Source organism: Pungitius pungitius, chromosome 4, assembly GCF_949316345.1.
Source record: "Pungitius pungitius chromosome 4, fPunPun2.1, whole genome shotgun sequence".
Lineage (NCBI taxonomy): Eukaryota > Metazoa > Chordata > Actinopteri > Perciformes > Gasterosteidae > Pungitius > Pungitius pungitius.
The window spans coordinates 15,332,835-15,346,345 of NC_084903.1; the positions used below are offsets into that span (position 1 = coordinate 15,332,835).

At 43.9% G+C, this 13,511-nt stretch overlaps 1 protein-coding gene across 1 annotated transcript in view; it reads right to left on the reverse strand.

Moving 5' to 3' along the window:
• Positions 1-1,883: 1,883 nt before the first annotated feature.
• Positions 1,884-13,511, reverse strand: part of elp4 (elongator acetyltransferase complex subunit 4) — a 49,001-nt gene continuing 37,373 nt past the window's right edge. Inside the window, exon 10 of the mRNA XM_037489678.2 lies at positions 1,884-3,938. Within this exon, the coding sequence (XP_037345575.2) occupies positions 3,810-3,938 (129 nt within the window). The 3' untranslated portion in view covers positions 1,884-3,809. The remainder of the gene's footprint in view (positions 3,939-13,511) is intronic.

The window sequence follows — 13,511 nt, forward strand, 5'->3', positions numbered from 1 at the left end:
CCGAGAATATTCTATAAATGTTCCATGCATCATGAAATACATTTCTTTAGGGTCAGGTACAATTTGTCTCTTAGGTATAGTTGTATTATAGTGTCCTATGGTCAAAAAACTTGTGCTACTAGAAATATTTAATTCCTATAATTATGATTAAACATTGCTTGACAGAGTTTTAAACTTAAGTGTTTGGCAGTTGTTTACAAGTACATATCAGATTTAATCATTGTTGATTGTAAAACAGACCAAAGCCTTTGTATTTCATCTAGTACACAATGCTTTTTTTAAAGATATTAGTCTTGTGTTGCAGAATTTTGTAAACACGCTCAGTTCCATTACATTGGCTTCGAGTTCGTAAGACTGCAGTCAAACCCCGCAGTCCGTATTTATAATTGAAGACCATGGGAGGGTTTTTCTAGCATCATCTGTCATGCTCTTTTGAGTTTTGCATTTTTATTTCAGACTGGATGTGGAACGCGGACACACTGGATTTACGTCTGAGCAATGCTTCTGAGATAAAACGTCTACACGCTGTCTCTTAAATATTTCAATTTAATTTTATTTAAAATGGAGCTTTCTAAATGTATTTTGTGAAAACTATAAAACATTTTGTACAGTAAAATTGTGTCTTAAAAGAAAACCTTTTTGCCTGTTCAATGCTGCCTTACAGAGTCAAACATTTTGACATTATGCATCATTGCTGCATATTTAAACTAATGTAAATGCTGACAAAGCATTTTTTTCAGGGGCACAACACATCCAATTCCAAACCAAACCAAGGTGTCCAAAATAACAAACCTCTCGATGTAGGGGCCCGAACCAAGTCGACTGCGACCACACAGCACAACACCGCTGCACAACAAGAAAGGTCAAGCAATTCACCATCACTGGCTCTTGTTGTAGTAGAGTTACGATGGTATGAAAAAAATACAGAGCCAATGAAAAGAAGGGAGCAGGGAAGGGAGCAGGGGAGAGAGAGGGGGGGGGCGGCGGGGGGGTCATGGAATAAAGCAGTCAGTGCCTAGAGCGGGGCAAAGGAGCGATTGTGTGGCAGAGTGAGTTATTTTGCTTCACTTGCTGCCTCAGCAGGGGGGGAGTTGTGTCTGTGTGTATGTGCGTGTATTTAAGGGTGTGTGTGTGTGTGTGTGTTAGAGAGAGAGAGCGAGAGAGAGAGCATCATAAAGCAAAGGATGTCCAGGAGAGAGTGAGGTCAGGTAACATTCATACAACAATTAACAGCAGCACCTATTTTGCTAAACTCATTTTTAAAGAAGATTCTTTTTTTTTTTTAATGACACGGAGAGAAGAAAAAGTGTTTTGAGAGTGCAGGAAGGGACGGGGAGAACAGGCAGCATCGGCACATTAATTATTACGCAGAAAGAGTAAAAGGGAGATTCAAAATGCAAGAAAGACTGCAATTAGTGGAAGTCTAAATAATACACAGCCTCGGGATAAAAAGGTTTAATGTAATTCTCCCTCGGAAACAAGTTAAACAATATAAGTTTCTGGAAATGTTCCCTTAGAACTTTTTGCTCTGTGATCTATTTTTTTAATGAGACAACAATTCTGAGATAGAAATCTGAATTCCCACAGCAGCAGAGAGAGGCTAACACTCTGCTTAGTTGTGTGTGTGAGTGTGTGCGCTTTATACAAACATGAATGGAGAATTCTCTCATCGTTGTTAATACAATACATAATAGTCCAGCTTTGTTTCTTTTGTACTTGACAGATATGCTAACCTCATTTGCAAGTTGTGTGTGCTTTATTAAACAAAAATTGGCAGAGAGATATAGAGTGTGGTGAGAACGAACTGGCCCACGTTGTGTGCTTGGATCGAGCTGCAGCGTGATGGCCATTAATGATACGACACATACGGCCTCAGCTGAAGCTGCTGTACAAAAACAACTGGCTTTATTAAGGAACTGATGCAACGTGAGCAGAAGCTGCCAAAAAACACAATTATAAAAGAACATTCTGTACACTCGGTGTCTCTGCTTTAGGCCGAGCAAGGCTGTAAAGAAACAGGTTCTGTTAAACAAGTGTACACCTTAAATGCTATTGTTACAGAATACATTAAGGGCAATGCAAACAAAAAAACAAGACAACACCTTATGATTTATGATTTGTTATGAAACTCATCACATAATAACGTGGTATAAACCATTTTTGTGATTTTAGCAAAACAAGATTTGACGCTTTGCTCCTGAGGGGCGTTTACAGAGACTCAAATACGTCCTTCATCACAAAAATCCATCCGACAGGAGAGAATAGATTCTCCACCAGATTGTGGCGCTGCAGTTATTGTGTTACTGCGTTTAGAGGCTTAAATAAATTGAACACCTACCGAAGATATTTACTACTTATACAACTTTGCCGATTGTCTTGTCGAACTTACTGCACTTTGAACGGAGTGTCTCAGCTCCATGGTGACATGGCACGTGTATCCATAATATGTCAGCTCATCCACCACAATAACTTTTATCTAGACTACTCGTTCACTACAAGTGACCATTGTACGTCTTGTACCCCTCTCTCTCATATACCCGATGTATGAGCACTCCATTCATGCATGAAACTGTCAGGTAACACTTCCCTCTTCCAACACGTTTTGCAGATGGTCACCAGTATTGCCAGTTTTCAAAGGCAAAATTATTCAAACTGGCATGAGCAGCAGACTGAGGGAAAACAAAAATGAAACATTTAATTTTTCACGTTTTTTTCCCCCCCCTCTGTTTCTCCATGTCACTATTTGACCTAATTTGTTCTTTTGGACTTGTCATGGCAAAGCAGCTCATCCAGCAAACACGCCTGATGAGGTGTGAAGCCTGCACCCAAATCCAGCTCCTCTGCTCTGCGCCTACGACGCTGCTCATCTCTCAGGCTCACAGGAGGTGGACGTCATTCACCGGCAGAGACTCAGAGGGTCAGATGGAAGCATCCTTATGCAAACCTGCAACCATCACACACTCACTTTAGATCCTATCACCGGTAGTCCACTTTCCCTTCAGAGCTGGTGTCAAGTAAAAAAAAGGTTCTTCCGTGCTTGCCTTTATTTAACTAAACAAACAATGATATTGCTCATGGAGGAGCTAGACAGGAGTGGCCACTTTTGTTTTTACAGTACGCTCGGAGCGAGGGAGAATGCACTTAAATTATTTACTGTTTGCCAAGAGTAAGGGGTCGGTGTAGACTAAAAAATATTTCATGACGACACTTTGCTTGTCAGGGAAATCCCGAGAGACAGAGAACAACAAGAAACAAACTAAATGTACCAGATCTTAAAGGTGCTCAATGAGGAACGGCGGCGACCGTTAGCTAGCGAGGCTTCATAAAACCAATACAGAGGGAGTGTCACTTTGTTCACTACTCCACCATATCTTTACATTGTAAGTAGTTCATTGCTGCTATATTAATTCTCTGAAATAACCTTTGAATAATCCCTCCGTCTTGGGTTAGGTACGAATCACCGTGCCAATCGCACATCTTCATATAACAATTTAAAAACGCATTTTCTGCGTGGAAAAACAGCTGTAGGTATTCCACGTTGGCTAGTTAGTTAGTTAAATTACCGTCTAATAGCAGGATGGCACGTGTAAACGTCAACTTGTGAGTGAGTGTGCTGTATGTTTATACAAAAAAAGAGATGTGGTTGATGTTTAGATCTTTGACACTGGCCGGGAGAGTAGGTAGTAATGGCTTGCGGGGCTTCTGAGGTCGACATTGTGTGGGCGAAGGAACAACCTGGTCGCCATGGTAAAGAGGACAACGCTGAGGCATCGCAGGTGTTGGTTGCCCTTGGCAACTGTGTGGGCGCACTAGAAGTCCAGGTGTTTGTTGCCGGAACCGCCGGAGCCACAGGCTGAAGCCACCGTGGCCCCTCCTGCCAGCTCCCCCCGGCTCACACGACTCACCGTCTCAGACAAGTCTGGAGGCAGATGCAGTCTCTGCAGAAGTCAGAGAGAGAGAGAGAGAGAGAGAGAGAGGGGGGGGGGGAGGAGGGGGTGGGCGGAGGGCAGAGTATTAGATCACCTCGGATGCAGGAGGAAAAAAAAGCACTACAGTGGATCAACGTACAGTAGATGGTACACTTCAGTGATGTTTATTCACAGTGAGCCATGTTGGGTTGAAATTGCATTAGATGCTTCAGCACTCCCCTCAGCACTGGCATCGAGGAGTACACCTGCTAGCATGCTGCTAAATGCTTCACAGAGCTTTAGGTCCGTTACAGCTCACGGGGAATGTGTGTGTGTGTGTGTGGGACACAACGCCATGCATTCATGAGGTGCGCTGTGCTCAGGCGCAGACATGCATCTCGATGTGTTGGCACTTGCGTCGATTTGCTGTGCAACCCAGATGATCATGTCCAGCTAATACCAGAGTCATTAGGATCAAGTCTTTCAGCTGTTTCATAGCAAAGCTTATCTATGGGGCCGCCTTTCGCCAACTCGAAGCACAAAGACGCTAAGAGGTTAATGAGGGCCACTCATGTAAAGCCCCCTAACACCAACACGCTAACCACTATAAACCTTTAGTCGAGCTACAGCGCTCTGCTCTCTCAAGAAGCTGCAGCAAAGGCCCCCCGATGGCACTCCATGAACAAAGTCTTGAAGAGGTGCTGAGAGCGTGAGACGAGGTGAAGTATCTCCCGAGTCAAGTGTGCGCCCAACAATGGTTTTGAGTAGCATGTTGCTCAAGTGTCTATCGAGGAGGTTAAATCGGAATACAGGCATCCTGGGTACAAGAGAAGTTAAACCCTGTAATTTGCCCCTGAAAGAATCTGCCATGACATCTGACACCCGCTGGTCAAAGCCTGCGCTCCCACCCCACCCCGGCCCTCTAAACTTCCCCGCCTGCCACATCATTCCCCCCTGAAGACGTGCAGCTTTAGGAGCGCCCTTCCACTCCCGCAGATACTTATCTTTTTCCTAATGACTAGGTGTTTGGGTACAGGGTTTAACAGCGTCATTACTAAGAGCTAATTTAGGACTATGCAACACTCTCTACCCCTCAAGGGTACACTACTTCCTCCCTTGGATTATTACCGTTTGTTTAGGCGCATTCAATGGTCTGTTTTTACATCACTGATGTTGGTCTGATATGACGTGCTGTGCTGTGGTTACTGTGGTTAAGGGGTCAGAGGTGCATCAAGTGGTCTCCTCGTGTCCTCTCTGTTCAATGCATTGCTTTTGTGTGTGTGTGTGTGTGTGTGTGTCAGAAGAACGGTTGTAAAGCAAGGAGCGGAAACCAGAGGAGAAGTCTTCAGGAAGCCTCGGGCAGGTGAGCCCTGAGACACTGGGAAAGACCTATAATTTAATGTAAGATGATAAAGGTAAGGTTACACAGGACTTACAGAGGCACAGATGGAAAATACTGCTGCAAGAAAAGAGGAGATACATAATGAGCATAAACTAAATTATTGGACACCACATCAGTTGGTAAAAGACACATAATGAATTAACTTTAAAGTCTGTATAACTTTCTCTCTGTATCCCTCCATCTCTCTCTCTCTCTCACACACACACACACACAAATCCATGCAAACTCATATAATGGCCTTGAGGGGGCCCCCAGAAGCTCCAACTTCCACCCCTGCCAAACCTCACCTGTGTAACCTTTCGTGTCTTCAGCTCACTCAAGTGTGATTTAAATAGAAAAACAATGCATTGATCAAGCCTGGACTCAGTACTGCTTAGTGCACCGCAGCGGAATCACGGTAGAGGGAGAAAAATCAATCACATATACATCACCCTCAGTGGGTGAGAAAAAAAAAAAAAAAAGACATCACACCGTTGTCTTGCTGTCAAGCACCCATGGGCCTGGCTACGCCGTGTCTGCTTGGCTCTGAGCTCTGTGAATCCACTGAGCATGTGCAGAGCGAAGGTCAAAGCAATCCAGAAGTACGGCACAGCTACTCTAACCTTTGAGTTCAGGGGCAGATGAGAACAATCAATGCTGACATCAAAGTTGGAGGGAGGAGCAGACAAAACCAATCGATCGGTTTGGAACACGGAGAGAAAGGGGAGCCTAGTAACAGTTAGAAAACATCCTGCACACCAGTGACAGACACTATTAGAGCAGATAGCGGTTATTTCATTATCAGGGATACGGAAACTTTCTTTGTATCCAGTTCGGCAATCCGAACAAAGTCTTTTCATATTGCATATAAGTTAACTTTTTGAAAGATCAATCTCACAAAAATATTTTAGCTAATAAAAATGCCAGCAAACTAAGTGGCTGCCACCGACATTGCGTTGATATCAAATGAATGGGGGTTCGTGTAGGACAGACACAACCAGGAAGACTCTGAGTCTGCTTCCCCACGACCAGCACACTCCATGATGTAAACAAGGACATCCGGAAAACCCTCAGAGGCATAGTGGGGTGTATGTGTGTGTGAAGTCTTTCTCTGCTGCCTGGCAACCTTCACTAGGGTGAAAAAAAGGAAGAAGAAAAAAAAAAACGGGGGGGTGTCGGGTGGGAGTCGACGGCGGGAAAATAGACCATTGGTTGTGGTGCATTGGTGGAGTTGGGGAGGGGAGGGGTTGTCCTAAAATAAAATGGATGTGTGCCATAATGTTAGTGGTGTGTGTGTGTTAGAAATGTGATGTTAGTGTTCCCCTCCCTAGTGGCAGGCAGGGGTGAAGGTCTGCGGTTCGGCTGTGCTCCGCGGCCAGAGGGGCCGGGGCCATGCTGGCAACAGGGTGAGGGGTGACAAATCTCCAAACGAGCGCTAAGCACTTGAAATGAGCCCCGAGGGCCGGCCCACGGACTGGCTTTGCTTAAGAGGGTTACTAATATCAGCCGACAATGGACAATTCCCATCCGCTTACTAAAAACCCCAAAGACCCGATTCTTTAGGAAAATGGCGCTTCATGCTACTTGCAACCAGCTGCTGCACAATCTCCACACACAGTTTTCACATTCACTTTTTATGCACATTTTCAATTATGATCAGTTAACTGGCAACCTTGAATACAAAGTTAGGCCAGTGCATTATATTCCAAGATCCTAACAGACCAACATTTCCAACTGGAGCTTAAACAGGACCTACTAACACAAAGCAGCACCATCAAAGGCATTCCACTGGTGGTAACGGCTTGCTAATGACTTGAGTAGTAGGTGCTAATTTAACGAGTCATTTCATCCATAGCTTAAGCCACACTTTCAAATGGCCCGTGTCAGTGTACAGCTTAAAACTATGGGAAACCTAACACCTCAGTAGAACGCATGACGACCGGTCGGGCTGCTCCGATCAGATTAGCCGATGTTGGAACATGCTCATGGAAGTGACACGATATTTACCATAAACACCTACTTAACGCAATCACTGCTGTAATTTGGCCCTATTTGTTGTAAGCTCGATCAAGTCAGCCAAATGAGAAAACATTAAGCTGATGGCATAACAATCACAAAGAAATCTGTTTTTTTGCTAGGAAATTTGTATTATCGTATTGACACAGAAGACCATTATTTTTATACAGCCTGAATGGATTTATATACCACAACTCTAGTATTCATGGACAGTGGTCACATTAGAAGTGATACCTTTTGCCAATTCAATTTCGCTCAGCATCGCAGCTGCAGTGCATCCACAGAAAAACAAATGTGTACGTCTGTCCATGACACCCAAGTCAATGTCCATTTCCACTCCCATTTCTACCAGCAGCCAACGGTCAAAATGGGAGCAGAACAAAATGGGTAGAACTTTCCCAGACATGCTGGTCTATCCAGTCACTAAACCAAGCTAAATCACCTCCCAGTGGCGTAATCCCCTGCACCTCTAAAGTTACACTTCATTGTGTGGGAAATCATTTGCTGATGCCATAGGACAGCTCCTATAGGTTTTTAACCTTCAGCACACCAAAACCCACATAATGAAGTTGTTTCTACTCGGGAAGGAAACAATCGTCACATTTACGCTGTAAATTTCACAGAAAACGTCCGCTACCGTTCCATCAAAAAGCAGAAACAGCCCAGCATAAATCCCGTCACTGGTAATTCTAGCCCACCTGCGTCCAACAAAAGCTGGAAAGAAGCTCTTCCTTCCTCTTCTTTTGTTGTAACAAAGAGTGCAACTCGATCCCTGACCTTGCCCTAAGAATAACCTGTTGACTAGGGACGTTTTTATCCCTTAGACTTTGTCTTTATGATCTATTTACCAGATTTCTTTTTATCAAACATAAGATTCTTTGGTCAGATTAATACCCATACTCTCATTTTTTTGGTCAAAGTATTTAAAATGTTCTCCCTGCAGCACTACAAGCAACTATTAGTCGTGCAAACTTCGGAACAAGGTAATTAAACATATTTAAAAAATGGAGCCTCAGTTAAATTGGTCAAATCTGAAATCTAACATGACATACGAGGTACGGCATGTCTTCAAACTCTTTCTGTACTCTTGGCATGAAACCAAATTAAACGAAAATATTTCGTGAGTAAAGGCAGCTCATGAGTGACAGGAGAAGGAAAGAAATGTAAAACCACACTCGAGCTCATCTCGAGTTTCGTTTTGGTAATTGGGCGACGGTCACCTGCTCGCCATGTCACCTGCTGCCTAATCCCGGATAATCTGAGAGGCAGGAATACAGACAGTCAGGCGGACTGACAGATAGACAGATACAGACACAGGCCCCTCATCTCTACGGCTTCATGGCTAATGCATCTGACAGAGTAGGCAGCAGGCAGGCAGAAGGATGAGTAAGCATTTTGACTGTAATTATATTGCCAAACACTGGCAGAATGGAGTAAGGGACTAATAACCGACTGAATTTCATTAAAAGTGAGCATGCCCCAGCAGCAAATTCATTAGCTGACAATATTCCAAGGTTTTGTAATACCTAATGGAATGTTTACTCCTGTTCTCTTAGCTCCTGACTTACCCTTCACGCTCCACGGGCTGATGTGAAACAGCCTTTGATTGTGTCCGTCATGTTACTAAACACGGCCTGCTTTGGAGTCAGCTAGCTTCTGAATAACCAAATGGACAAACCAGGGCCAAAGTGTAACTGCGCTGTAACACAGCAACTTGACTTGTTATCTCCATCGTCATCATCTTCAACGGAGCCCTCCTCTGGGGGCCTCTGCGCGGGCCTGTCAAGAGCCCTTGACAGGGGGAAGCAGCGTGGGGCCATTTTGTCTCTTTTCAGTTTGGTTTTGTTTCTCTTTGGAGGGCGGTGTTGGTATGGACTCTAGGCGTTGTAGGGTGAGGGGGGCGAGGGCACGTTGACCCCGGTGGTGGTGGGTAGTGAGGGGGGGGTGTAGTTGGTGTTATGGACTTGGGCACAGTCAGGGAGTACTGGTCCGCCCCCTGGAGTGACATGGTGCCCGGGGAGATAGGGAGGGGGATGTAGGGCATAGAGTACAAACATGTCTAAGTGCTGCCTTCACTACAGATAGGCCCATAGCAAAGTGCGCGGCTGCATGAGTTATGACAGCGTATCTGGGGGACCTCTTGTGCCCTCCACCCCTCAAACATGTTGTGCCTCAAACCATGACTCTGATATACACTTCCTCAGGTTAAAACACCACTGACACTTTTAGTAAAAGCAGGTTTTCTAGCGCTACACAGATGCTCTGCTATGAAAATCGCACATTGAAGGAAATATTTAAATATTTTTTTAAACCTTAAAAGCTGCCCGAGGTGATAGCTTAATTCACCATTATAAAGTTACTACAATACAACACCGTATGGGAAATTAACTGTATTCGGACAATTTTCAGGCAGATACCTACATTCACATAGGTAAGAAAATCAAAGCTTGATTAAGCATCCACTTAGCTTAGCATAAAAACAGCTAGCCTGGCTATTTACGAGTGGAACAATATCTGCCCTAACAAACTCTGCAAAATAAAGTGTATCAAGTTTTTATTTTTGGTTTCTTTTCCAACAGCAACCCTTGTATGTAGCAGCGACTTCCTGGACACTCTGCTGGTTGCTTTGATGTTGAAAAATATCCCATTAGGATCCTGAAGGGCTGTGGTACTGCTTTAGTCACCAAAAAAAAAATAAAAGCCAACGACTTACCAAGGATATTTTGTCATGTATTATTCATACACTTTTGTGTGTTGCTCTCAGTATACAAGTGCACACGCCCCTGTACAAAAGCCACACTGCCACTTGCTTATGCATGTGTCACACAGAGGTATTTACAACATGGGCACACAAAGCAGCCCAGTACAAACTGGGTTTCCTGAACCCGGCCTGCCCTCCAACAGAACAACCCATTTCTCCCCTTGTCTCCTTTTTGCGCTGTGATGGAGTTCAGGCAGTTTACAAGCATGACATTTGGCAAAACGAAAGGTCGTCTGGAGGTTACTGTGTCATCCCGGGTAAGTGGCTGACCCCTTGAGAGAGGTGGGGGCCATCACACTGGTTGACGACTGCAAAAAAAAACACTATTATGGAAATGGCGACATCAGAACTTACACTATGAGAGAAGGTAGAAGATACAAAAACCACATTTTATAACTTCCACAACTAACACGGCGGTGTTAAAGTCATTGCACCTCCAACCCCCTGCCCACTGGCACTGGTCCTGCTCAGAGTTGTATTGTACTTCGTACCACAAGAAACCCTGAAAGTGGCATTGCCAGTGAACTGATCCATAAAGGTGAATGGTCATGGAATAGGAGAGAGGTGCAGTCATGGACTCAAGGTTAACAGATTGAAATCTTCAGGAATGATCAAAGGAAACAAATAGACGACAAAAGCAACTTGGATGCATGTACCTGCATTCATTGAGCTAGTGAGGATTTCGGCATCATCAGCAAAAGAGAAAATCTAAACAAGAATATAGAAGAAAAGATGAAGAAAAATAAGTGACTAAATTTTCTCTGTATCTCAAGAATGGAAGAGAAGATTCATCAAGAAGTAGGTTTATGTTTGCATGCATCCGTGTCTGTTAGTCTGCCCGGATGAATAAAGGGGGGTGGGTATAATCCATCACCAGTTGATAGTCCTCACAAAAAAGGAGCCCTTTTTGCTGAGAGGACAGCCCTTGTGTGGACAAAGACCACCATACTGGGGACTTCATAGGACCCAGCTGAAAAGGTGTTGCCCAGAGTAACCCCACTCACATTAACAGGCATGCTGGCCAAAGCCAGTCATTACTGCTGACTTGGACCAGCCGGGCCACACATAGACCAGCCTAGAGCCTCTAAGGCCATTCACTCCCCATCGGCCCACAGGCAAACAGCCTGAACTCTGCCACTGGGGAGCATCTAGAATTGTTACCATTCTGTTAGACTGTCTGTCTTCAGAGCTTCCCTATATGTGCAGCCTTTGAGCAAATTCATAAGGAGCTGTGATATACAGTTCTAAAGGGAAAGAAGCTTTTCATTCAAACGTTTCAATAATGCAAATAATTTCTAGTCAATCTGGGTCATAAATTATCGTAAAACACCTTTTACGATATGACCTCTTGGGTAATAAACATCAGTCACTTTTAGACATTTCACTAAACTCTAAACTCAATTTGCAACTTGTCTTGCATTGTCAAATGTCTTGGAGAAACAAAAAAATAAAAAATTCCTGGGAAACATTAGACATTATGAAATGTTTTACGTTTAATCTTCCAAAGGGCTCAAGTATTCACGTCCACTCGCTGCTCCCCCCACTGTTATTTGTGACACTCTGAAATGAAGGTCACTTTCACAGTGAAATGATAAATGATACAACAGCTGATGTGCTCTCAGTGGAGTTGAAAAGCAATCGCTGGGGGCTGAAAGCTTCGTTCCACAGCTCCTAAATGCACTCTAGAAAACTCAAATCTGACCTATTCTCTGTCTCTACTTGCAGTGCATCAGAGAAAAGTCAAGCCAAGAGGGACTGAATACCAAAGAGAAATGCTGACACTTCTTTAATCCAAAAACGTAATTCAAATAATAAAGTACGTGAAACTTGACCTTTGACAATCAGCCTCACCTCAGTCTCCTACCCCTCCTTGTCCCTTCCCCTCTTTGTCCTCCATCCTCACCCCAGCTCCACCTCTGCTCTCCTCTCCAGCATGCTCCCTGTGGGTTGGTGGTTGTGTAAATTTAGCCGCAGCTAGGTGAGGTGCTTCCTGGGTAGACTGTTGGCAAAGCCACCTTTAGGGTGTTTAAGATGTCAGAGGGAATGAGACATCACCTCGGCTGCCCTGTCAAAAGATTCACCACCTTCCATTTCCCCCGTAACCTCTAGGTCCTGGAAGCATGGCGGGTGATGGGGAATTCTTGTTTGGTGTTTTATAATTTAGCCTGAAAAACACCATCCATTACCTCACCCAGGGCGCTGGCTGAGTGTTAATTGTGAAGCATTACTAAAGCCATTAAAACAGTGAGCCATGGCCTCGGAGGGGTGAGAGGGGGTGGGGGGGGGGGGCTCCTAATGCACTGCCACTGCAAACAATGTCTGGATTGTTTGTTTTTTTTAAATGAGAAGAGAATTTAACATTTTAAAAGATATGACAACTTGTCTAACAAAAAAAAAAAAAGAGAAGCGGTGCATTTCGATCTTGAATGTGTCCACATCAGAAGAGCTGAATGCTCCAACCATAAAGGCTTGTTACAACAAGATAGAGAACGCTATCATTCTATCACAAGGTTCATGACACGTGATATTTAATACCTGTAGACTCATCTTGTAAATGTGTAAAGTTGTGTCAATATATTTGTAAATATTTGTAAATGTTTTAGAGTTAATTGGAAATGGAGGAATAATTATTAGCAAAGTAGGGGTTTAACTGCAAAATTGCATTTAACAAAACTAACAGAATTGTGGATTTCAAGTTGACTTTTCTCAACATTTGATGTTATTACTGAGCCTTTAAGGTTGAGGTTCTGGCGACAGTTTTAAAAGACAAATGGAAATATTCCCGTGGCTTGGGTGGTTCGACATATTTGACAAAAACCTTTGATCATAAAACCACAAAAGCTTGAGGAGACCACTGGGCAAGAATATTAGCTTGACGGTTTGAGTGTAATTATGTTCAATGAAGTAAAGTTGTAAATGAAACAAAGTACGGGTAAGTCTAGAGATGGCTACAAGGCTCTGTCGAGTTGAAAAGAAGAATGAAATTGGAAAGCGAGCTTCTTCATTCTCCCCTACGTTGAGTTTCGGCGTTTTGCTGGGAAATGGGCGGCCTGCCAGATTGGGGCCAAGTCAGAGTTGTCAGGGGATTACAATTCTGCCTTGCTCACTGCAGGGGGTGCGGAGTGGGCCTCAATTATCCTGGAGCGGCGTGTTTGATTTGGCCCGGCACTTTTGGGGACAGACCAAAAGCTGAATAATGCACCATTAGCAACTCAAAATCCTGCCCTAAAATGAGTCCACTTATGCATCACATACAGTAATTGTGTGTCTATCAAAGGCTGGCAGGTCTACACCAATTACCCTGATAACAACAAAACAATCTATGCATAACATTATCTGCAGAACACCTGTGGGCAGCCTCAAACATCCAAGCCTTCCAGTTTAAAACTTCGACGTCTCGTTCAAAGTTTGTCCTCGAAACGCTGCAATGAAAAGGAAGCTCAAC